The 27,695-nt window shown below is 36.7% G+C and overlaps 1 protein-coding gene across 1 annotated transcript in view; it reads right to left on the reverse strand.

The window, feature by feature from the left end:
• Positions 1 to 1,883: 1,883 nt before the first annotated feature.
• Positions 1,884 to 27,695, reverse strand: part of LOC127441054 (solute carrier family 25 member 36-A) — a 39,826-nt gene continuing 14,014 nt past the window's right edge. Inside the window, exons 2-7 of the mRNA XM_051698208.1 lie at positions 24,441 to 24,605; positions 22,215 to 22,292; positions 16,217 to 16,317; positions 8,070 to 8,136; positions 6,446 to 6,735; positions 1,884 to 5,115 (exon numbers count right to left, since the gene is read on the reverse strand). Of these exons, the coding sequence (XP_051554168.1) occupies positions 4,922 to 5,115; positions 6,446 to 6,735; positions 8,070 to 8,136; positions 16,217 to 16,317; positions 22,215 to 22,292; positions 24,441 to 24,605 (895 nt within the window). The 3' untranslated portion in view covers positions 1,884 to 4,921. The remainder of the gene's footprint in view (positions 5,116 to 6,445; positions 6,736 to 8,069; positions 8,137 to 16,216; positions 16,318 to 22,214; positions 22,293 to 24,440; positions 24,606 to 27,695) is intronic.

Below are 27,695 nucleotides of genomic sequence, written 5' to 3' on the forward strand. Positions count from 1 at the left end.
TCTGTTGTATGTGCTCATGTATGACCACAGGGGTGTTTGTTGAGGGTGGGGCTGGGAATGGGGAGGGGTGGCAGTGGGTGTTAAAAGTTGATTCTGTGTATTTATGTTTTACTTTTCTGTGTTTGAATAAAAATGTTAATCATAAAAAAATAATAAAAAAATAAATAAAAAAAATTAAGAATTTAGTGGTGGCCTGGTGGGGCTGAAAGATATATAATGTTTTTTTGTTTTTTTTCAGTAAAGAAATCATCTTGCACTATGATTTTAATGCATTCATCTGTAAAGTTTATAAAGGGAGCTGAAAATATTAGGTACATGTCTAGTACATTTGTGTTTCTATGACGACACAGCAGTGTGTGTGTGTGAGAGAGTCAAGCAAGCAGCTCATCAAAATGAGTCAGTCTTTGTCAGCGCAAGGATGTTTGCATTTTTAACTAATATTTCATATTTTCAGCACACAAATAGCGTACATTTAGCCATTTCATGTTTTATTTTGCACACCGGAGAAGAACATCGGTGTAGATAGGAAAAGCATGTTTTACAAGCAATACAAGAATTAAGACCTTCATGATCGAAACAGTGCTAGTAAACAAACAGTCTAATATTTAAAATGGTGGGGCAGAGGAATAGAAAATGAGACTAGTTATATGAGGAAATATTGTGCCTATATATGATATACTTTCTCGCATTCTTAATATCAACCTTTTGAAAAATGTCCTCCCTGCAATGTGTCCCTACCAACTTTCAAACTAAACCTACGCCCTTGACACACACACACACACACACTCATTGGTGCGGCTATCCTTATGACGACTCTCCATAGACATAACGATTTTTATACTGTACGAACTATAGATTCTATCCCCTAACCCTACCCCTAAACCCCACAAAAACTTTCTGCTTTTTTTACATTTTCAAAAAAACATAGTTTTGTATGTTTTTTAAGTGATTTAAATTATGGGGACACTAGAAATGTCCTCATAAACAACATTTATAGCATAATACCCTTGTAATTACCAGTTTGTAACCTAAAAAAACTGTCCTCGTAAACCACCCAAACTCACCCACACACACCACAGGCGTAGAAAAGGCTTTATGTTAAGGTGTTCTGCAATCATGTTTGCACAGCTGTTTTCCAGTCTGTTGGGGCACCTCAAGGTTTTTGTTTGCTTATTGTTGAATGTTGTGTTCAATGTCCATTTAATTTGTATGGACTGACATGTTCGACAGGGGTCAGTATTGCAACCACATGGTGAACTGATTTGTGGCAGTCTGAAAACTTAAATTTACAACTTAACACATTTTATTTATTTTTTTGCGTCTATTATTTGGAACCATATAATTGGCAGTTTGAAAAAAATGATATTGATATCATTCACACATTGATTTTGTCAACATTTTCTTTTAGGATCTGCTGCCATCTTCTGGCAACACAACACCATGAACAAAGTATATACACTATACATTTGCTGATTTTTTTCTTTCTACATATGTTTGTAAATTGTACATATTAAATATCTAATGTTTTTACCAAAATTCAAAATGGTGATTGTAATATGTATGCCTTCAGTGCTGTAAATGCAATATTGGCATAACTAAATTGTCAGTTTACAGAGAAATTTAGACATAACATACAGTATTTTGCTAAGAAATCTAATGTTCTTGATGATATCATAATGTTCCTACAGTAGAGCTGTGATCGGACGTTTAGTTAATATAGCATTTTCATTTTGGCCTACAAAAACTTTCACTTTTTTTTAAATTGTCCTATGATCATTTATGGAATTAATTTTATTTTAATGATGCCTGTGAAAAGCTTTCTGAATTTCCACCGAGTATGAAGTGTGCTATATAAATAAACTTGCCTTGGAGACAGCTTGGGTTTTGCATTGTTTTTTATTGACAGTTTGTACAAAAAGAGGTATGATTTCACATATCCAGCAAAGAATAGGCCACGTTTACCATAAAAACTGACCAAAAAAAAAAAAAAAAAAAAAAAAGGCAAAAGACAGACAACTGAAATTAAACAAAGGGTGTTGACATGCAATTTGTTAGTGTTGGTCATGTTAGACTGTGCAACACAGACACCACACATAAAAAACTACTGAATGTCATTAACTGTGAAATGAAGATGAATGTTTTAATCTTGAACATCATGTTCAATATTTCTGTCAAATTATGAGGCTCATTTGAGAGAATGTTCAATTCACATTTGAAGTGTTATATCCATTCAGTTTCTCATGGCTGATATTGACAACTGAAAATTCCATCACAGCTTTTTGAAAATACAATTAAGAGTACCTTAGTAATGCCATTAAAGTCTCTCCGCTGTGAGACTGTAAAGTGCATTTGCTGAAAGCCAACTTAAAGCATCATGCATGTTTGTTTCTAACACATAGGCACTACCCCCTTAAACATAGCACAACTATTTATCAGCTATTATTAATAATCCATTAACGTTTATTGTCTCTTTTACAATATTTTACTAAGTACAGTATACATGTAGCAATTACACTGAAAAATTCATTTTTGTTTTCAAAAACATATGCTTCTATTTTGTCAAATTGAGCAAAATTCAGCAAATCACCAATAAGAACAATCATGTTGTTAGCTTTGAAAAATAGCCTAGCACTACTTGCATAATATCTTGTGATGTTGTGTGTATAATCAGTAAAAAAAAAACAATGCGTGGTGAAGATCATTAAATTTTTCCAGAGCTTCAATAGCAGCGGAGAGGAGGGCATTACACATATGACAAAATGGACTTGAAATGGACAGTAAGGTGAATAGAGAGCACACACTGAAATGTATGAAACTAGTATCTGAAAACACACGTCACTTCTGTATATTGATGATGAAAGCTACCATGACCATGACTTACTACTTACGATGCGTACAGTACCCTGGAGGCTATGTAGGGGATCTACCAGCATGAGGCTTAATATAATCAAATTATAATTCGAAGCCCACATATTGGTTACTTTCAGGAAAGATTATGTGGGTCATCTTGTTGTGGACAGTTTGTGCACCATTACTTCAACAGTAAGTTAAACAAACAAACAATTGAGATGAAAACAGTGTGTGTGTTAGGGGGGGTATTTGTGACTCCATTTCAGGCAAGACATGAGGACTGGGGCCAGAATGAGGAGTGATAAAAACAAAATTACATTTATAAAAAAAAAAACAAAAAAAAAACAAAAAAAAAAAAAAAAACATTCAATAAATTGAGTTTCAACATCCTTCTTCGATATATCTATCAAACAAATTTAGCCATTCAAATAACACTTTTGTAACTGCAAACTACTGCATAATCAGAGAACTTAAGTTATGAACACTGGATATTTGATATGCATACATACAGCATATACACATACAAGAATATCCTTCACTAAAATTTTAGTACACTGAACTTTACAACAGCTTCCAAAAGGAACTGTTCAGCAAAACACTGTCTTGCTTACATAGTAATACTATGTTTTACAATACAAGATTACATTTATCCCAAACAGGAAAAAAAAAAAGTTTTGCGCAAGCCTAGACAGGCAACAAAGTGCATATATGGTCAGTCAAAAGCCACTGTTAGAGGGAATCCAGAGGGTGGGACATTAATTATGCAGCTTATTTTTCCCACAAGAATGGGTAAGCGGAAGAGTCAACCGACTCAAAATGACTCTCTATTGCCTCACTACACATTGTCACAATGTGGTATGTTGTTTGTAGGTGATTAGCCACTCTGAAGAGAGAACACAGAGACAAAGCTCATTGGAAAAATCATCTCTTGCTCTCGCCGACACCCATAATTCAAGTAGAGGCATTTGCAGAAGAGAAGTGTTGCGATAAATTGAGCACGCTCCTTTCTAGTAAAAAGGCGCAGTGATGCAAGCAGGACAATATCTCCCAATTAAAAAGACCACCCAGAATATACTATATACTGATATTAGGGCAACAATACGATAATTCCCCCCCAGCCCAAAAAAAAAAAAAAAAAAAAAAAAAAAAAAAAAAAAACACACAATGTGGTTAAACTATTAAAATATGGTTAAACTTAATATAAACATAACAAAAAAAAAACAAAAAACAAAAAAACACTTCAGTTTGAAGCACATGAGGGGCCACAGATCACATGACCGTGAATTAATGACAGCAAATGGACATTTGTGCCTGGAAAACCATCTGCATGGCTAGAAAAGAGTGGAAAGTGACCTCTAGAGGGGAATGCTTGAACTTCTAGAAAGACAAAAATGTTTTTATGAAACTTGGTGAGGTACTGAAATGGAAAGAAACATCCTTCACAGTAGTGCTACGTTCCACTGCACATTCGAAATACTTCTGCACAATCATCAATACTTCAATTATTGTCACTTCAGATCTTCACCGACTTTTTTTTTTCTTTTTAAAGAGAGTGAAATCAGAGTTTTATAAAACACTGGCTTACATTAAAAAATATTTTTGAAATGAAATGACTGTGAAAGGATGAATGAAATTAAACGATACCAGAGAATGTAAATCCAGTATTTTCTTGTCTGACTGTAAAGGAATTCTGCTGCTTCCATCTTTTTTCTTTTTCCTCAAGCATTCCCCTATTTGATTGTCCTTTCAAAATGGACTTCTCGTAAAACATTTCAAGAGAAACAAATGGACAGAATGCTTTCGCATGTCTGTTCACCATCAGTCTTGCTTTTTGAAACGCTCTCCAGTCTGACAGGCTTGAATCCCTCCCCTTTTCTTTCTCTAGATCTAGGAGACTTCAGCACCCTCTGGAGGTCTAGGTTAACAATGCGTTTCTAGATTTGTTCTACTTCCTTTGGTCTAGGCCTGGGACAATCTCTTCTCTGTCTCCATCTAGCTTTCAATTTCTCACCCTGTTTGTCTCCCTCTCTCTGTCTGTCTCTCTCCCTCTCTTTCTTTGTCTATTTAGCAGTTAACCATTGAGCAGGTAGACCACCAGCTCATAGGTGCACATCATGATTGCAGTGTTGGGGATCTGTCGGACCAGGTGAGTGGTGAGGCCTCGGTACAGAGCTCTGTAACCCTCCTCTCGGAACACCATGTTTAGAGTTTGGAAGAACGATCGGTACTTGCTGCCCTCCTCACGAAGTCTTGTACGAATAACCTCTGTTAAAGTGGAAAAGAGAAAGAGATAGAAGTTACTAGATGACAAGCTAGATGGCATATGTTCTCTTCCAGTTTCTAACAAGGACAGCCTCAAAAGCTCTCGATTTACTTTGAATCTGATTTCAACTTTGATACAGACTATTTTGGTTGTATTTCAGTTCTAATGTCCATTTTGCTTACAATTTCTTTAATATATCTCTCAGCTAATGCTGTTAATTATACAGGGGACCTTCTAACTTGGTACATAATGAAAATATTGGCCTTAGAGATTTTATTTTATCATAAGTTTTTAATCATTTTGGTCACATTTTAGCTTTCAAAAATGTACAAATTCCATGTATTCCATCAATAAATATGATGTCTTGAAACTGCATATATGTTGCATATGTACAGTACTGTGCAAAAGTTTTAGGCACATAAGATGTTTCACAAAAACATTTATCTTATGATAGTTATGTATATCTTCAGCTTTAGTGTGTCAACAGGAAATATACATTTTAGACTCCCACACATTACTTTTGTAAATAGAATAGATTAGAATAGAAGAACAGGGAGCCCTACAACAGATTGCATGGCACCCACAGACCCTCTACTGAACATCGAGTCAGTCTGGGATTAAATGAAGAGACAGAAGCAATTGAGACAGCCTAAACAGATGGAGAATTTGCCATAGTTCTTCTAAGAAGCTTGGAAAATCCTATCTGCCAACAACCAAGAAAAACTGTGTCCAGGAGTACCTAGGAGAATTGGTGAGTTGGTTTTAAGGCAAAGGTGGTCATATAAAATATTGATTTAGCTTTTTTTTATGTTTACTGGACTTTGTACGACATTAATTGATTAATGAAAACTATTTATGGCATTATTTTTGAAGACATCCTTACTATGTAACATTTTTCACCAGTGCCTAAAACTTTTGCACAGTACTGTACATATGCATCATTCTTGGCATTTAAGAATTAATAACGGGATCATTCAAATTAAGACTTTTTTTTTACAAAATCACCATTTTAAAATTCAAAATGAATTGTAGGTAGCTATTGAAGCTGTACATGAAATAACACTAAAAGGGTGAGACAAAAATAGAATGATACAGGGAAGAGAAATGGAAAGATTAGGTAGACTTGACTTTCAATGAGATTGAAGGTAGACTTAGCTTTGCAAACAGGTCGCAAGTCGGGATTTCAAGGATTGTAATGGATGAAGGGGTAAAAGGTCAACATGACAATCAACTGTCATGTAAATTAAGATGAACTGTACCACTAATATTACAAGGAACAAAGTTTAATCCAATGATAATTTGGACATATACAAGCAACCATTGAGCACTCACCATGAGGGTAAGCAATTGATGTAGCACACGTTTTGGATGTGGCAGCAGCCAGCATCATTCCGACAAAGTCTGAAGCATCTTTTACAGATTCATCTTCGTCATCCATATTAGCATTGGCCTTGGACTCCATGAGTTTGCGTTTAATGCTTTCATAGATGACAAAATGGATGACAGTCTCTGAAATGCCAGCATAGGAAGCGGACATGCCCCTGTAGAATCCCCGTAACCCATCTGACTGATAGACCCGCCGGACACATTCAAATGCACTCATGCGCCTTTCGCCACGATTCCTGAAAAACACCAGGGTAAAACAAACATTCAGTTAAATGTCGCAAATCTTCTAGTTCAAATGTTCTTTCTTTCATTGTACCCTGAAAGAGTTCTTTCAGTGAATATAAGGTTTAAGGCCAGAAACATATTCTACTCAAAAAAAGATGTGAATGTTTGGCCAATACATTGCAGATGTGCAGTACCATTTTACATTCTAATGCCTGATTTTAAATGTGCTTTTATTTGGAAATTTATTTTCATAAAGAGCACATCAGTTGACTAATGTCACGATCCTTCATGGCTGCACAATTAATCAAAATAACATCAAAATGGCTTAAAAGGCTGCGATTAAAGATGATTAAAGACAGATAAACCTGGTCTCTGTGAGATTACACAATCCTTTTGGAGTGAACTATGTGTGGAGTTTACTATGATAAAACTGCTGTTTTATAAGAGAAGTCACAGACGATTTTACGACCAGAAGGTGTCAATTTACAGATCTCTCCATTTATTTGTATAGCATCAGCAAACTGTCGTAAAATGCTAGTTGACCGTTACAGCCGTTACACTCTCTCCAATGACAGAACCGCGAATGTTGTTATCTCAGTACTGTAAGATCTCTGACGCTGCACATTCAGTGTCAAAATAAAAGCTCCAGGTGAAAGTGGTGTCAATAAAAGCTCCAAACCTTGTTCATTCACAAAAATTGTTTACGTAAAAAATATATGAAATGTAAATAATGCTTTTTATTAAGCTACTAACTATCATTGTATATAAAATATAAATGCGCATATCAATGAAAATTATTAGATATCATTCTCTCATGTTCATAGTTAAAACCTGTGTGTAAACGCACCTTTATTATTTTTAAATAGATTTTTATTTAATGCCTTTAATAAATTGAATCTACTAGGCTACAATGGCAGTTTGGATAAAATGATGGTTCCTTTAATTTAATAAAAAATACTTTTGAGCCATTTCAGAGCAAATACATAATTATTAAGATTTATACTGAATATCATAGATAGACTGAAGAGTATCAAGATATAATTTTTTATAACCACATCGCCCAGCCCTTCTTGATATAGAAACAGACAATAGAAGAATGTTTAAGCTAATGCCCACTACAGTGCCCCTTGCGGGACATTAAGAATGCAATGTATACTTGCAATGGATAATAAAATCACATTTCAGAATGCAACCACTATCAATAGAGCTTGTGTAGCTTGAAGTATTTGTGTCACATACCTGCACAGAGTAGGCGATGTTTCAGGCCAATTTCACTCAGTTCGGAATGTTGAGTTAACTCTGATGGGACAATAGTGTGGAAAAATAAACATACTGCATTACGTACCTGGCATCAAGCTGCAAGCGAGTCTTTATAAGCCAGATCGGGTTGGTCGCTGTGATGGCAGTGAACCCTGGCAAAAAGAGGTGAGCAGTTCAGACATTGTAGTGATGGTCCAAATGACTGAGCACAGGACATTGCACGTCTATTGATAAACAAACTGTCCCTAAAGAAACTCGACACTGCAAAGTGCTGTTCACTTCTGTAAAATGTGCTTATGGTCTGTTTGTTTCAGTTTAAATTATAAGAATTTGGCCTTAGTAACCAGCATATCATGGCATAACGGACCAATATCAAATACCAACAGTGTGATTTGGACTGCAGTACACGTTTACTCCAAGAATGCTTCTGCATCACAGTGATCGTGAACAGTAAACACAGCATAAGTTTTGAAAAGCATAACAGATCCATTGAGGTACTTATTTTTAATGTAATGTAATTCATGTAATATTTTTGTAAAGACATGGATCAAAGCCATAAGCACATCTTAAAGCAATGGCCACAGCAGTAAATGAGGCCTTTTAGCTAAAGCATTAAGCACTGTCAACAATTTTACCACAATCAGAAATCCTGAAGCCTATGTAGCTTTGTTTGAATATGCTTTTTTTATTTTTATATATACATTTATGAATATGGAGTATTATCCTAATTTAATTTTATAGTATTTTAGAAATGGTGCAGGCTAAATGAGGTGAACATCTTGTGAAACGTGTTTTTACTAAAAAAAAAAAAAAAAAAAAAAAACAAGTCACTAACCAGTTACATAACTGCAGCCAAAGACAAAAAGTGTAATTAACAATGAGTACATTTAATTATTTTCTTTTTCACAGCACATGGGCACTAAATAATAACTGTCATGTATAAAAAAATAAAAATAAAAAAACAAATAAAAAAAAAACATGCCATGCAACTACTATGCTGTTAAGACAATGAGTCAATGAGATTTACTATGTGTATGTAAGAATATGTGCGCAAGTTAAGGTTGAGATTTGGGTGAAAATATTTTCTGTGCAAACTGATGCATTGTGCTTGCACTGCATTAACAGCATTAAAAGCGACAGCAAAGAATTCTGCCTGATGTTGATAGAAACAATTAGTTTACTATTGAAATGAAGCACAAAGTCTGTGCTCAGCATTGTGGGTGCACAAACTAGAAATCCCCGAACAAAAATGACAGAGCGTAAGACAATGGCAATCGAAGATGAAGATATTCATGTGCATCTTTAACAATACAGTGTAATATTCATGTGCATGTTTAACACTACAGTGTAAAACTTTGTTTTCTTAGGCAAAACAAACCAAAAGAAGGTCTATTGTGCTAGAGTAGAAGCTCTAGAGAGGGTAAAAGTCCTAAAGCAACTGACTGGTGAAGGGGGGGGGGGGATGACAGATCGGTACAAGAGAGTAAGAGAGAGAGAGAGAATGTGTCTCTGACGAGTACTCACAGGGGAGGGGCAAAGCTCCTCTCCTCACAGCTGCAGGACGAAGCCTGCAGATATGGGGGGGCAGAGCAGGCTGGCTCACAGACCCTCACGCAGGGTGAAAGCTACAGTAAAGGCCTAAAATAGACACAGGCTTTTCTGTACCACAGTCACAAGCAGCAGTCCACATGCCCCTCAGTGTCAAGTCAAACACATGAGAGAGTGGAACACTTCAATAAACCCCGCCCACATCCCCATCCCAGCCCCACCCACCAATTACAACAAACAATCACCCTTCCATATCCCTCCAACCAACCCACTTATAAACAATTAAGAGTGCTTTCATTTTCCTTTCCTTTTTTATGGATAGAGGGAGACAGTTTGAGACAAGAAAAGAGAAAGGGAAAGAAAGAAAGATAGAGAGAGATAGGGATGGGATTCGTAAGTAATTTAATGATTTCTTTTCCTTAATGGTTCCATTACTTATTCTTTTAGTACTTGAGGAATAAATATTTGGAAATAAGAAATGTAATTCTTATCGGATTTTCTGCCCTCAGCAGCCTGTTGCCTGATGTGATCATTTCATATTTTAACATAACAGATTCTCGCAAATGGTGCGTTTACACAGACTTGTTTTAATCAAGATATTTTATTTTGATAATATACCACTAATTACAACAAAACTCAGTTTTTGGTTCATTTTGAGTCGGACATGACTAAATTAATGACTTGCAGTTCAGCAACTTCATTCACTAAAATTAATTTACTCATCTTGTATGTTTTACGTTGTACATTCCGAAGAACCGGCTCATAAGAGTCCTTTTTTCGGGAGTCAGAATACACTTGTCACAGTATGTTTTGCGCAGTAAATTCAAAAGATCTGACTCATAAAGAGCCATGTGTTTGGGATCGTACATTACCGCCTCATAAGAGTCAATCACTCAGGAATTAGACTACACTGGTCACACAGCACATTTCATGCTGTAGATTGAAAAGAACAGACTCAGAGTTATTTGTTTGGGAATCAGACTACCCTGGTCATGCTATAAGTTTTGCATTGTTGATTCAAAAGAACAGGCTCATAAAGGCCTCGATATACTTCCGGAGAAGTTCTTCTTCGTTCTTCGTTCAGGGGTAAAAAAAAGTTCTAAACTGCCAAGCAACGGTATGCTGTTTCCGAACATTCAGCCACCCGCCACAACGCTGTGGGAGGCATTTAGAAGTACATTTAAATATGAGGATTCTACATGTAAAACCTTAACCAATGTGTTAAACTAAAATGTGTTATCAATGACTTTACGCCTCATTCTTTGAGTAGACTTCACATGAGGTCAGTAAAAGAAGCTGTTTTAATCACTCGATGATGATTTAAAGTAATATATATGCTGTAGAAAATGTTTAATTTGTCTTGTTTATATTCTGAATTCATGACGCTAATGCGCTAACATGCTATACACGGCTATCCGCCGGTTACACTGTTATTGTGATTTATAATGACACTGATACAATTGCAAAGATAAGTGTATAGAAGTGATAATGTTCAGAATAATGACAAGAATAATCTTGTACTTCGGTACCAAGTCAATACTAAAATAAAAAAGATGTAACGGTACCAGTATTTCTGCAGTACCGGTAGTACCGAACACCGACTCTATCCGGTACCAGCGCGCAGTATGACTGACACACGACTTTAAAATGCTCACAGTCTAATTTTGAACATGTGCTCTGTTACTCCTTGTACACTGAAATGACCAATTAATCAAATTAAAATTGTGACGTCCTAGTGTGATTTATTAAACCGCTAAAGGCTGCAATCTTACGGTGGACGAGCTGCATACTTCAAATAAATCCAACCGCTCATCCACTAGAAACTCCACAGTTATTGAGAATCATTCACGTTGTATCAGATGACAGAGCAGCACTAATCTACTGTGAACCACACAGCACATATTAACTATATATTTATATAATTAAATCACAGCATTTGCTCTTTAATCTCAGCTTTATTTATATAGCATTTAAAACAACAGAGTTGACCAAAGTGCTTAACAGTAATAAAATGTAAAACATAACATTTCAAAATTACCACAAACACCAGTAATCTAAAATACAAAGACTCCAAACTGTGTCCTACATTTCATTTGTCAGACTCAAAGGCCAGTGTAAACAGATGAGTTTTCAGAAATGACTTAAGTCTTCAATGGTCACACTGGGCCATGTCGCGAACTGTTTATCCGGGAAAGTGAAGCTTTCAGAAAAGAAAAGAAAAAAAAACACGTAATAATAAAAGCACGATTCAAAATATCTAGATGCCTGAAATTGAAGAAATGTAATAAAAATATTACAACTGTATAGTAAAATGTAATATTCACTGTAATAATAATAATCAATCAAAATATCACAAGCAAGACAGCTGTTGAATAAAAGTTTGGCAAAAAAAATGCAATGACATGTTGAAAAGTTCTATTTTCACTATAAAAATGTTCTGGAAAATAATAATAATAAAACTATAATATCTAAACTGGTGTGTTCAATAGCACATTATAATATTAGCATATTTTTACTGTGGTATCAAAATTGGTATCGAGAACCTAGAAATTTCACTGGTATCGGTACAGACTACCGAAATTTTGGTACCGCGACAACACATCATGGGCATATCTTACTTGAGACAGATGTGTGAATGGCTTTCGCTGTAGATGGCACGAGTGAATAAACACTTGAGTATTTGAGAAGATTTAATTCCTTTAGCAGACTAATTAAACAAAAATAAATTGCATGACATGGACTTGGAAAATGTTTCTAAGCGAACGATAATACAGATGTAGGTAAGTTGCATCAGGTCGTTAATAACTCTACATGCCGACAGGGGCGGGGCCAGAAGGGTGGCAGCTGCCTAAAAAGCTTTGCCACCCCACTTGCCACCCCAACAACTCGGACCCCGCTTGCTTCCTTAAGACAGTGTGCAACGGCTTAACCCATCAATGTCGCGTATGGTCCATAACAATGCCCCCCCCCCCCCCAGCATTCTTCCTCCACTGACACAACCAAACCCCAACCCCCCGCCAGATGGAACTCCTCCGTAGACAATCAGGAGATGCATCACAATGCTGAATAAACTGCTTTTGTGGGGAAACAGCTCATCATTTAATTAATTAACCACCTGTCCGCTAATCTTTAACATGTTTTACACTAAACAATCCTTTTGGAGTGAACTATGTGTGGAGCTTACTATGATAAAATTGCTGTTTTATAAGAGAAGTCACAGACGATTTTAAGACCGGAAGGTGTCAGTTTATGGCTCTCTCCATACATTTGTATAGCATCAGCAAACTGTCGTAAAATGCTAATTGACCGTTGCAGCCATTATGCTCTCTCCAATGATAAAACCGCGAAGGTTATATCAGTACTATAACGTCTCTGACTGAACTTGCTGTCGGCATCAGGGTAGGTGGAGCTCTAGGTCACACCTACCGATGACGTGGACTAAGAGCAGTAAGAAGGTGTTTTGCTGACGAATATAACTTTTCCTAAAAGTCTCGGGCTTCGATTTCGTTGGAAGTATATCGAGGCCTTAAGGGTCATTTTTTTGGGAATCGGACTACACTGGTCAAGCTGTATGTTTCACGCTGCTGATTTAACAGCAGTGTCGCAATGTTACGGTATAGCACGGTATCCCATTTGCGGCGAAAAAAATGCATGTTCGTGAACCATTAATGGAAAGTTATGAAAATCATTCATTTCCAGAATTTAAAGAAAAAATATAGAAGAATCGGTTCTGAATAAAAAAATAAATATATAAAAAAAAACAAAAAGTTTTTTTGGGTCCCAACCCAACATAAGCCACATTTCCACCATCGGGCCGAACAGTTCTCGTCCCAAAGCATACCATTCCAGCCTGGTTTCGCTTTCTTTTCCCACTGTGGTGCTGTGAAATCAGTAGAATGTACGTGTGGTGACTGTGATACGTAAACACTGGAGCGAGTGCGCTATGGAGAATGACATGTTCAATTTTTTAGGACTGCTTTTTTCCTTGGTTTACTCTGCTAATACACAGGAAAGACATGGTCCATGTCGCAAAAAAGAAAGCTAAGAGAAAAGGTTGAGGTTTACCATCATATGCTGAGGGGTTGTGTATGCCATTGGACACGAACACACAAAGGTAAAAGTTCCCAGACTAGCTAAAAAGGATATACTGACAAATTATAACTTAAGTATTATATGAAAATAGTATATGAGAATACATTGGCACATTGAGTTTTAATGAGCTAGTAATCTACTTCCCTGATGAAAAAGGTGTGAAGAAAAATAAATGTAGACCACTAGTTAAACCATCATCATAAAACCCTTTATATACACTAAACATACACTTTTTTTATTAACTTCAGCCAAATATTAGCAAACTAGAAACAACCAAAAGTGCTATAGGTTACCTTGTCATTTGCAAATTGACAATAGTGAGTCGCCATGTACTAAAGCCATTTCACCAGCACGGTTGAGAGCGGTTGAGTAAGGTTAGCTAAAGGTGCAAAGAATTCCGGGCCGAGATTGGTTTATAATCATGTCGTGCCAAACCGTGATCAAGTGGAAATGCTACGGTAACCATTCTGTACTGTGCTCAGAACCATTGGGCCTGATGGTGGAAAAGCGGCTTATAACATAGAGACAGAGAAAGAAAGAGTGAGATGAAAGACAGAGAATTTTTGAGTTTTAAAGGACATCATTAAACCAGTGTTTCTCAGTTCAATTTTTAAGGTACAGAGCAGAGCTGATCTTGCAGCAGCTACTAAGCAGCAACACTATTTATCTGTATCATAATTCAGTTTGTTAAATGCTGGGTCATAAAAACAGCTAAAAATTCAAACTGGGGTCAACAATATATCATCAATAACTTTAAGGGTCAGAGGCATTGCATGTAAAAGGCAAATGCTAACCTTGTAATTCCTGTTGACAAAATCATTGCCGAATGACACTATTGTCATTCATTTTATTTTCATTTCTAAACTACCTGAACCTTTAATTATGGTTATGCATATAAAAAGCAACTAAATTATTTTAAAGATGTTAATCTTAGAGGTCTTCTTGTGCCTTTTAAGCTTGTCTAATCACATCCATGTCTTACCAGATTCTATATGACTCACAATGCGTGTGCTTTGCATGCATCTAAACATTTGTGCATCAGGCGGTAGGCAATGAGCCAGCAGTATCTCCTTTGCTGTAAACTGATGCTGACACAAAGAGCCATTAAGAAAGGAAAGAGTGTCACCTATGCTTTTGAGAGAAGAGAGAGCGGCACACATAATGAATATTTCATAGGCCTGTCCCTTATTTGATGCCAATTTTCCATTGCAGGACTTCAAGGACCTATATTTAACCGCTTTTGTAATGTAAGAGCTATTTGTGCCATAAGGTGGGGTTTGGCCCCTTTTCCTCTTATCTTTTGAGTACAGGCAGCACATGAAGGTAATGTTTACTTGGTGACTTAACACTAACATATGCTGGAATTGAATGACAAGGTTAGCATTCAGGATTGAAAATAAATGAAAAAAAAAAAAAGAAGTGCATATAGATTTTCATTGAATTTACCTTTACAGGGGGATTACAGGCTGGCAAGTGGGCCATGTGTCAAAACTGCGTAATCACAAGGAGGTTAAAAAAAAAAAAAAAAAAAAAAGACCTGCAAGCCAGCTACAGTGGCTACATTAATAATAATCATTATCATTATTATTAATCATCATTATCATTAGGAGAATCATGATCATACCGGTGAGTAGAGACGTGACTACCTGAGGCGTCCTGATCCCGCCCGTGTCAGTCGCGAGGACCGCTGCCCACCGCGCATGGCACTCTACATGTTAGCGTAGCGCCCTGTTAGCGGCCGCTACTACACACAGCACAGACAGTGTGTGAAGCCAGACTGTTTAGTAGCACACTGGCATGTAATGACTTATGTCCTCCAGCCCTCAAATGACAAAAGAAAACAAAAAAGGGGGAAAAAAGTAGGAAAGGAAAGCACAACCCAAACTTTGAGGACCACTGTTGTATTTGTGACTTCTTTTCATTTTGTGATTAACATGCAATTACTGCATGTTAAATTTTGTTAACAAACTTACAATCTGGCTTACAAGTTATTTGTGTTTTAGAAATGCTATGTCTGACATTCCTTAGTATTTATTCTTTTTAAATCATTTTTAATTTGTCTATCAAGTGTCACTACTACTACTCCATCAAGTGCTACTACTAAAAGAGATGTACAATTAAAACTGTATTTAATTGTAATTACTTGGGTTGCTTTTTTTTCTTTTCTTTAACAACTTCATTAAAAGTTGTTTTCAGAGAAAAAGGTCTACTTTAAAAGAGAATTTTGGATCCTGAAAGTCTTCAATTGTGCTTTCGGTCTAGATGCTATCATACCTTGAAAATGGTAACCCAAAAAACAGGGCAAATACCATGGCTAAACTCCCCATTTGTACAAGATGGTCAGTAGGACTAAAATAATATTGTAACAAGACTATCTCAAGGCTTAGTCATTGCTATAAACAAAGCGACTGACAAATATTGTTTATAAACACCCCCCAAAGATGCAATCTCTTGTTTTGTGCACACTAAGAGGTGAGTATCATTTTAGTTAAATGTGTGAAATAAAAAAAAATTAAAAAATAAAAAGCCAATGCAAACTTGGGTAAAAAATGCATTTACAAAGCACAAGAAAGATGTTGCTGGGACTCTTACCTGCTAAACCAGCGGACAGCATGTGCACCTGTGTCGAGTCAGGATCAAACACATTGTTCAACTTCTCTTTGGCTGTGGAGTAGGCAGCAAAATATATTGCTCTGTGTAAAAAAAACAAAACAGAAAAGTGCTGGTTGTGACGGACAAGGATCCATGCATCAATATTTACTAGAAATGGGTTACAAAAAATACATAGGCAATTTTTCAAAATATTGCAATATTTTATTCACTTGAAAAAAATCACTCGAAAAAGTGCAGTTCCAACACCTCTGCCTAGTTTATTGGTGTTAACTAGTTTTTGGGTGGTGATTAAGCCAACAGGAGTAATGTGACAGAGGAGAATCCCTAACATTAGATCACATACCCTGTATTAGCATTAGATTTAGTTTCCAAGCCAGACCAAATCGGATTGCTGATGCCCACTGAGAAAATAACAACAGGATTATTCAAATAAAAATTTCCGCTGTAGGATTTAAGCTTTCCTCAGTGTGAGGTTTTCTTTTCCTGCTTTAATCTACGTTATGTAATTCTTGCACACACAACAAGGGCAAATTTAAAGGTCTGCACTGAATGACGTGCCAACAGGCTGAGTGTCTCCTGATGGGATGCTTAATATTACAGCTGAAGCACATTGTACCTACTGTGCTTCTGCCCGCCTCTTTAAATAGAGAACCAATCACTGCCCTTCCACGACTGTTTGACAGCCAACCATATCCCAGTTTCAACATCTGCCAATTTCCACCAATAATGCTGTGTTTTGGTCCCATGGCTTAATTTAACCTTCTGAATGAAAAAAGTATGACATTCCTGAGTGATTATTACATAATTAAAATGTTATAGCAGTTTTCTGTATTGATCTTTGGTTGACTATCTGATAATAAATGTATAGTTAATGTCTGTATGTGAGCTTTAGCTCATACCAAGCCTTATTTTTGTTTACGTGTGCGTTTAATCTTTACATAATGCTAACAGTCATGAGGCAGCCATTCCAGCTGTGAGGGTAGAGGACACAGAGGACGGGAATGCTGAGAAATACATGCACAGATGGAGACAAACACACACGTGCGCACATACCTCCTGGAGAATGACACGGGTACTTGCACAGAACAAAATCATTTTAAAGTGGTTTAGTTGCAACACCATCTCCCACATACTAGTAAATGTGATTAAACAGACAGACACATAAAGCTCTAATGAATGAGAGCAAGAGAACAGCTAGCCTGTAGCATAACGATGCTACACTGCAGTCAACGAACAAAGCAGAGCAGACTCATAAGGGAAAAGGGAGGGAAAGAAAGAGAGAGGCAACATTCATTAGTGATGGACCGATATATAGGCCAAGCTGATTAATCACCTAATATCTGGCCATTTTGAGATTATCAGCATTTTGCACATTTTACTTGATATTGTTAAACTGTATTACATTTAAATTAATATTATATCAGCCATCGGTCACAATGCTCTAGAATGATCAGTATCAGTCATTTAAAAACCCATACTGGTTGACCACTAATATTTACAGTTCAAGTTAATCAAGCCAAAGTGACAGAGATAGCAAGTGTTTTTACAGAAGTCAACATCCGACAGAGCTGTGACTGCAAGTCCCACAGACACTGCCAAACAGTTTGACAGCTGTAGATTTAGAAATCCACTCAACCGCTACAACCTCATAAAATGGCAGAGTGAGTAACTCAGTGAGATGGCCAGTTTAGTCTGTAATATGACAGTGACATGGCCCCTTGGTGAGATACACTGAGATTAGAGCAATGAGACATGACCAAAAGGCTCTTATGTAACAGTTTGAGAGAAAAAGACCCTTTTCACATCTTGACTGCAATGAGGAAATACAGTAAATCCCAACAGGAAAGAGTAAGGAATACAATTCCAAAACAAACACATTCATTCTTTAAATTCTGAAATAAAAATATGTCACAAGTCAACACGTTCATTTGAGAGAGAAAATTCTGCAGTGTGATAGATGTTCTGCAGTTTCAAAATTGTACAAGAGTGATGGAGCAATGCGAACCCAGTGCAAATTATCTTTAACAGTAATGGTCACTTCCTTGGATGTAGGAATCACCTGCTGCCATGATCCAAAATTATCACTCGCAACAATCATACCACGGTCCAAATCGCGGAGATACATTTTTTCCCCATTCTGATGATTGATGTGAACATTAACGGAAGCTCCTGACCCGTATCTGCATGATTTTATGCACTGCTGCCACACGATTGGCTGATTAGATAATCGCATGGATGATTGTTGGTGCCAGATGGGCTGGTTTGAGTATTTCTGTAACTGCTAATCTCCTGGTATTTTCATGCACAATAGTCTCTAGAATTTACTCAGAATGGTGCCAAAAACATCCAGTGAGTTTTGCAGATGGAAATGCCTTGTTGATGAGAGAGGTCAGAGAATGGCCAGACTGGTTCAAACTGACAAAGACTACGGTAACTCAGATAACCGCTCTGTACAACTGTGGTGAGAATAATAGTATCTATAGCATCTATTGTGGTGAGAATAATAACATCTCAGAATGCTATGCTATTCTGAGATATGGGTTGGCGCTGTTTTGGCGGCATGAGGGGGACCTATTAGGCAGGTGGTTCTAATGTTGTGGCTGATCAGTGTATAATGCATATAATGTATGATTTAAAGGAAATGTTCACCCAAAAATGAAAATTCTCTCATTCACTTACCCTGATGCCATCCCAGATGTGCATTACAGTCTTTCTTTAGCAGAACACAAATAAAGATTTTTAGAAGACAGAGCTCTTGTCAGGTCCTTATAATGCAAGTACATGGATGACAGCACTTTGATGGTACAAAAGTCACATTAGTTTAGCTTAGGCAGCATAAAAGTAATCCATGCGACTCCAGTTAAACAATGAATGTCTTCTGAAGCAACTCTATAAATTTGTACAAAAATTAAATTGATAATTAAAATGCTATTAACTTTTTAAAAAATGCTTCCTGCCAGCGGTTGAAACATTACGTAGCTGTCGTGTGACGTAAACACGTCAACTTGAGTCTTGTGGATTAAATTTATGCTGCCTTTAAATGTGGCTTTTGGACCGTCAAAGTGCTGGCACCCGTTTACTTGCATTATAAGGACCTGACAGATCTCTATCTTCTTCTTCAAAAAAATCTTCATTTGTGTTCTGCTGAATAAAGACAGTCATACACATCTGGGATGGTAAGTGAATGAGAGAATTTTCAATTTTGGGAGAAATATTCTTTTAAGTCAAATTTTAAGAATGACAGTCTGACCATCGCTTAAATAATTAATGTGTGCAATTCAAAAGACACACAAATCATCTAACCCTAAAGAAACCATTAAAGGGGTATTTGCACTTGGTGACTTCATGCATTTTTACTGATCGGATAGCAATCCAATCATGAAAAGATCAAGTTTAAATGCCCTCCAAGACAGATTCGAGACAGAAATAAATCTGATCACTGATCACCTCCGGAGGTGGATTGAGACACATTCCATTCGAAACTGGGTCAAGGGTAAATGCATCTTGCTGGTCAAGCCACATTCGGTATGTAAACTTTACTCCGCCCAAACAGCGCTATGTCAGCATAGGGAAAATGTGAAACATAACAGCTGTTACGGAGTATTTGCATAGGGCTTGCACAATAAATAATAACAAATAAATGTATATATATTATAAGAGAGGCAGTATTTTCTTATTTATTTGATGCAGATCGCTGACAATACTGAAACTAAACACTGAAAATGAGAGCAGCTGACGTGCATATCTTACCTACGACAAACCCAAAGGGCAAAAGTACAGTGCATGCACACACACAGTTACGCATTCATGGGGCAAAGTCTCTTGGAATCAAATAATAAATCGCATCTTTTAAATTTCCTGCAGGAATTGAAGATCGGATTTATATCCATTTGGCTGAGCCACACTGATGTGGCCAAGTGTAAAAGGAATGTGCTTATTTAATCAGACAGCAATTCGATCAGTAAAAACACATGGTTACCAAGTGTAAATACCCCCTTAGTAGTTTGCCTCAAGTTATTTTTCCTCCAGAACTCAATGTGGTGACACATGTGGAATATTCTTTGCATTAAGCCACCAAAACTAATATATTAGGAATGATGTGATGTCTTCACATTTTTGTGGCAGGTGCAGTTTCACAGAGAGAGTAACTAATCTTGCATATGATGCTGCGAGAGATGCAAGGAAAAACTAAATGACCCCATTGTCAAATATATAGGACAATGGACAAATATATCTAAATATAAAATGCTCAATAGTTTCATGCTTGATAAGAAATACTTCTGCAGTTAATCCAGGATGAACTTCAAAGACATTATCATTAATCTTACAGTTCATACAAAACCTTTGTTTAAACACTGCACATAAATAACTAATATTGGCATTATGTTCATGCTGTTTAACCATAGGGGAACTGGCCCCCACAGTGAGCCTGGTCTTGTGTTCCTTGCCACAGTCGCCTTTGGCTTGCTCAATTATTATTTAATTATTTATTTTTATACACAATTTACAATCATATTTAATCAAACTACACAATGAATACTCTAAGACAGGATGACTCGGCAACCTATGGCATGCGTAGGGGTAATCACTGGCACGCCAGCAACGGCGAGAGAGGAGTAGACCATTTTGTTTATATGAAATTCCGCACCTGCATTCCTATCTACATCTTGATTTAATACTTCATGATCACGCAGCGTGTTTTCATGAGCTGAAAGTGAGGTTAAACTAAAATGTAAAATGACATGACTGTAGTATACCCAACAGACTCGTGCAGCGCGTGCAAGCCATTCGCGCATCACGAGCCGTCAGCGCTACACGTTCGGTTAATCGCGAGTAAACATGCCCACTTTGCTTCGGTCAGGCTGTGCGGATGACAGCCTACATTCTGTATTTCATTTGTTTCTTTTTGCTTTCAGAACAACACGTGATGTAATAAGGAAAACACCACTATTAATCCTTGAGATTTCCAACCCAGCATACAGGTACACCCTCCTTAAACCATGGTCACACTCAAAATTACATTAAACAATTAAAAGAGAAAACATAAACCCACATCGTGGGGTTCCAAAAATCTGAGTCTATTCAAAATATAAATTAAACCTGGAAATAAAGTTTTAGGATTTTGCAGGTGCGATTCACCGAAAAGGGCTAAATAGTTGATCGGCTTGTGATGCGTGAATGGCACACTCCCATTCAGCTTATGAAAACACGCTGCATGATAATGAGGAAGGATTACATCAAGATTTAGATTGGAATGCAGGTGCAAAAAACTTCTTATAAATAAAATAGCCTAGCTGTTGCTTGCGTGCTAGTGATTACATGATAACAATGACATAATAAGAAATATTTAAGATTACACACAACTTTGTGATCCGTAATCAAATAAGCAAATTTGTGATTTTGTACAAAATTACAGGTGCTCTGTGAAAATTCAAACAGAAACATGCAAAATATAAACATTTTCACAAGTGGACTCAAACTTCGGAAAATCACATACATGAAAATAAAAAAAATGGCACTCCATGTCAAAAAGGTTGCTGACCCCTGTTCTAAGACTTTATAGATATTACGGTTTCATTTTCTGTTAATGCATGATTTTCTGTAAAGCTGCTTTGAAACGATTTGTTTTGTGAGAAGTGCCATACAAGTCAAAATGACCTGACTTGACTAAGTAATACTTATGGCCAGTATATTTTCTCTATTCACTCACCATTGGCAGGTGTGGCAAAAGTACATTTTGTACACTTCGTGCTGACCAATTTTAGACATTTCTATCTTCGTCCTGCCCACATTTTGTGAGACAATCATTTCACTGGTTCTCCAAATTTTCAAATCTAGCTGTGCCTACGGCCTTGGTCATTTCACAATGTTGAGCAAATCAAGATGAAAAGACAGACATATAATAACAATAAAAATAAAATAAAAATTAACGAAAACATTTCAGCTAATGGTATGTGTCCTTGCTTATTTTTCATACCTGGAAGGAGCCACTCCCACCAAGTTGGGTCCCAGCCCCCTAAAGAGTGAGCGAGGACCTTCTTTCTCCAGTATTAACCTGGGAGAGAGAGAGAGAGAGAGAGAGATAGACAAAGAGGAATATAAAAGAATATAACAGTAGGTTCCACTACAGTAAAAATGTGAAAGCTTACTGGATGGAACTTACAACTTAGCTGCAAGATTTAATAATGGAAGCAACAATGTGACATGTTTTTTCCACAGCATCCAACATTTGCTTCAATTTCTTTAATAAACAATCCAGGCCAACTGCAGGGTTTGGGAAGTCGATGTGGACATGGCAATTACGAGAACCTACAACAAGTTGTACCAAGCTGCAACGTAGTCATTAGGGCTGAGAATTGCCACAGATCTCCCGTTTCGATATTACAATGATATTTTCTAGCTGATTAGATATGTATTGCGATATTGCGATTATGTGAGTATTGCGATTTGATGTTTTGATATAAAAACTTTATAATAAAAAAAAAAAAAAAAAAAAAAAAAACTTTAAGTCCAGTTGTTTTCACTCTGTAATATATAATTTACAGGTAAAAGGTAGGGATGTGCAAAATTACAAATTTAAAACTACCAATCGACCAGTCAGTGCATTGTCTGAGATAGGCAACTAGTTAGTGCAAAAGGAACCCATGTATAGTATAAGGCTGCATTATGTCCACGTATGATACATAATTTAATTTACCAAAATAATTTTGTTATTTTAGAATATAAAATATAACATATTATCATAGGCTATTACTATTATCATAATGATAATTTTGCAACATACAAATGGAAGCTAAAGAGTAAACTTGTTCAAGAACCATTTCAGGGGCTGTACTGAATTATGACACACATGACAATTAACCTGTAGTCCCAATGTTGTTACATGTTATTTGCATATGCATCCTGAGATCCTATGCAGCATTCTCATACAAAACACTACTCATTCCAACTGATCCCAGATGAAAAAGTGAGAACTCACTATTTGCATGTATTCCCCAAGACATGGTCGCACTGTGCACGTTGGCGCCAAAGCAAAAATGAACTTCTGAACAAATAAGCAAATCAGACATGCGCAACGTCTGCATTTCTTTCGTCTGTTCAAAATAATCAGGTGTGTTTCCTCAAGCATGTGTCTTTGTGTCTAGCGGCAATTCTTGTCATCAGGGAGATTAATTTAAAATCGTTTGACTCAAGAATCATGATTAGTAACAGAATCTATTTTTTTCCCCAGCCCTAATAGTCATGACTCTATGCTGTATGTAACTGCATACATGACTGTGCAAACTTACACACAGACAGCATGTGTTTAAAAAAAAAAAAAAAAAAGTTCTTATCAAGCTGACAAATGCTGTACAAACAAACTGTTCTGAAAGGTTTGCTTGCACAAAAACACAGCATGTCTTGTTTTCAATTTTGAATGTTTTGCCTTTTACTTTTTACTGGATTATAAAGTTCTGACTCTTCTAAATTACTCTCAGAAGTTAGTTTAAAAAATGTGTAGTTACAATAAAAACGAAAAAAAAATAGAAATAAAAAAAAAAATGCATCTGTAACTCATTTTCTGCTGACCTACTTTTAATTTGTCTTCCCTCTGTTTCTTTCTTTTTGCTTGAGTAATATAATAGGCCTAAATACCAGTGCTTGCACGAGGAAAAAAAAAGTGATTCCAACCCTGGAGAAGACAGCAAGACTACACCCAGAAACTGTAGTGTTGCAATATTTTGCTAGACCAGCAAAACACTACCAAAGAAGGCTTGAAGAGCACTTGTCTCACAAATACACAAACTCGGCTAGATTGCTTTCAAAGTGCCAAATCATAGAAACAGACATTATTCTGTCAATACAATTTGTGGATTTACAATATAACATCATATACTCATTTAACAGTCACATGTCAATGTTAGTGAAAGTGCAAATCCCTAATTGAATATGTGATTGCCAATAACAGTTATGAAAGTGTCATGTTATGACAGTGTTATAACTGTCCTTCACAACAGGCCTGCAACCAAATTAGCATAGAAGGGGCAGATGCAGGTATTGCAAACATTGTATGTCTTTTTCTCCCTCATTGTGACTGGCAGCCCCACTGAAGTCAGATGGTTGTAATTTATAGTCAGCAAGAGAGCCCCACAGAGAGACAGAGCGGGGACCACAGCATTGATTACAAGCACAAAATGTTGATGTTTGGTTTTGAAGTACTCACTTGAGACAGTGCAGAGGCCCCGGTGGGGACATACGGGCCACACTGGCCCCATTCACAGTACTGAGCTGTACTTCAGAAATGTACAGTGTCACTGACGAAGACTGCAGCCTCGTCTTCACCACCTCCAATGGACATGTCAGTATAGCACCCACAGTGCCCCCACAGCTAGAAAGAGAGAAATTATTTATTAGTCACTTGTGTAACATCACTTGTAATGAAAAATAATAATAATAATAATAATAATAATAGTAATACAAATTCGGCCACAACAGAGTCCTGACCTTAACCCCATTGAAAGTCTTTGGGATGTGCTGGAGAAGAAATAAATGTTGTAACATTGCATAAGGTTGTCGAAACAATGCCACAACGAATGTGCGCCATAATCAAAGCTAAAGGCGGTCCAACTAAATATTAGAGTATGCAACTTTTTTTGGGGGCCATTATGTAATATGCACACAAATTTAACAATGTTTCAAAAGTATAGACAAAAGATGTAAACATTAAATTTGTTAGGATGATTTTAGTCTGATAATATCTCTTTCAAATCTTACCTTGTGTAAAGTTATATCCAATTTTACAACTTTTTTGCCATTACGACTTAGCACAAGTAAACAGCTGTAACATCAATAAATCCCTGATTTTATTACACTCAAGTTAACAAGTATGGTGTTTACTTCATGTGGCTAAACTTTTGAAACAGTGTGTATTTTGAGGTTAATGGACTGGGCCTATTTACTTCCAATGTAAATGCTTTATTATTATTATTATTATTATTTTTTACTTTTTTTTTTTTTTTGTGGTACTCGACATTAAACCACAAATACTGTCAATTGAGCTTAAATAGTTTTGAACCTGGAAAATTCCCTTAAAGCTATCCATGACACAATGTTCATCTCATTTGAACTACTATACATTACACATTACAGCATTTATATGCCACTATTCTTTTGTATAATTTAAGCATTTTGCTTTTGTTCAAGAAACACTTCTGAATCAAAAAGTTAACATCCTCTTGGATGAATGAAAATAAGCTTCTGAAAGTTCACACATAAAAGTGTGCTGCATTTTAAACGTCAGTGTATTCTCCATCTGCTGACATCCACACTGGTTACACTCTTAGCTTGTGAATGCAGCCTTAAGTAACATCTGTATGTGGGTCAAGTTCAACATGTACAGTATGTGCCTATACGCTAAAGGGGGAGGGAAATGGGCAGTGGATAGAGCTGGGCCCAGCATTAGAATATGTCAGGAGGTTAGGCCTGGACAGAAACCACAATCACCTGCAAGAGGACAATGACTAATCGACTTACCCGTGTTAAGGCCTTTGTACACCAAACGAATCTTTGCCGCAATTTCTCGGTGCGATTAAGCTTTTGAACCAAAACAATGGATTACTTATGAGCCATTCTCACCTGAAGTGAACATCTGCGCCGATTCATGCGCTGACAAAGCTTTCTTTTTTTCTTTTTTTTTTTTTTTACGGTGAGTGTTCTTTTTTTTTGTGTCATTTTTTTCTTCTTCGTCGGGCCAATTTTATAAAACAAAATACATGCAATAAGATACATTCAGCATTGTTCAAACTGACAACAGCCATTATATGTGTGTGCATTACGCAGTGACTTTAAACAAATGCACTGAATGTACAATATATAGCAGTGACATGTAATCAGCATGGTTCATAAACATGTTTTAAAGGGTTAGTTCACCCAAAAATGAAAATACTCTCATCATAAACTCTCATCATTAATCACAGATGTGTATGACTTACTTTCTTCAGCAGAACACAAACAAAGATTTTTAGAAGAATATCTCAGCTCTGTAGGTCCATACAACGCAAGTGGATGTTGATCAACACTTTAAAGCTCCAAAAAGCACAGACAAAGTAAAAGTAATCCATACTCCAGAATGCAGTGGTAAAATGTATGTTTTTAAAGCGATACGATCACTTTGGGTGAGAAACAGATCTACATTTAAGTCCTTTTCACTATAATTGTTTACTTCCGATTGCGTGAACTGAACTGATTCCCCTCATGGATTGGAGAGTGACCGAATTAAACAATTATAGTGAAAAGGACTTAAATACTGATCTTCTTACCACCCAAAACGATCGTATCACTTTAGATGACATTAATTTAACCAATGGAGTTGTATGGATTACTTCTACTGCGACTGCCTGTGCTTTTTGGAGCTATAAAGTGCTGATCAATATCCACTTGCATTGTATGGACCTACAGAGCTGAGATATTCTTCTAAAAATCATAATTTGTGTCCTGCTGAAGAAAGAAAGTCATACACATCTGGGATGGCATGAGGGTGAGTAAATGATGAGAACATTTTAGGGGAACTATCCCTTTAACCGTTAATTCAATTGTAATTTACACTTTTTTCCTCTTTTTTTGTTTTTTTGTTTTACACTCGAGTCTTTCTAATCACCCCTCAGACTGTGTATACATGAAAATACTGCCAGTCAACTTCTTTAGCAGGTGAACTGAAATAGTTTGTGTAGTGTCTTGAATGTTTTCTTTCTCATTGAGCAAATCAACCACAAATACTTAATCACTGCTTCAGCTTGTAGAGAAATCTTTTTTCAGCTCAAATGGTCCTTTGTGCCACCTAGCGTACCAGTATAAAATTTCTTGTTGATTAGCGCCACCTACTGTAAAGGTGTGAATGTGCTAACGGCAATCGTTAGCATTGCTTACTATGTGCAAGGGCCATTCGTCTGCGATTCTACTCTCATAATCGCGACGCCTTTGGTGTGCAGAGGCTTTAAGAATGTCAGGAGGTTAGGCCTGGACCGAAACCACAATCACCTGCAAGTGGACTATGACCTACTGTAATCGACTTATCCACTTCTCATCTTGACGGGTCTTCACTAATCCACTTCAACAAGAGTCAGAGTGAATTACAAACAGCAAGACCTACAAACCTACAACTGCTCCACCAAATGTCACAAAAGCCTCGGCTCTGACAAAACACCTGTCAATCAATCTAAAAGAAAGCTCTCCAAAAAGATTCCCTCCTGGCTTGTGGGATCCCATGTTTGCTTTTGCTTAAAGTTGATAGTAAAAACACTAAATGTTGATAACATGGAAAACTTGTTGACCTAAGCAATGGACTGTGAATTCCTCTGTTCTAAACTCTGTTTTCCTGTAGGTCTATTTTTTGTGTCGCCTTTCAAAAGACCGACCCACATACAGGGAGCAGCTCTCAACTTTGTCCCAGATATGGAGCCCTCCAGTTTGTTGCTGCTAA

This window comes from Myxocyprinus asiaticus, chromosome 5 (assembly GCF_019703515.2).
Source record: "Myxocyprinus asiaticus isolate MX2 ecotype Aquarium Trade chromosome 5, UBuf_Myxa_2, whole genome shotgun sequence".
NCBI classification, from domain to species: domain Eukaryota; kingdom Metazoa; phylum Chordata; class Actinopteri; order Cypriniformes; family Catostomidae; genus Myxocyprinus; species Myxocyprinus asiaticus.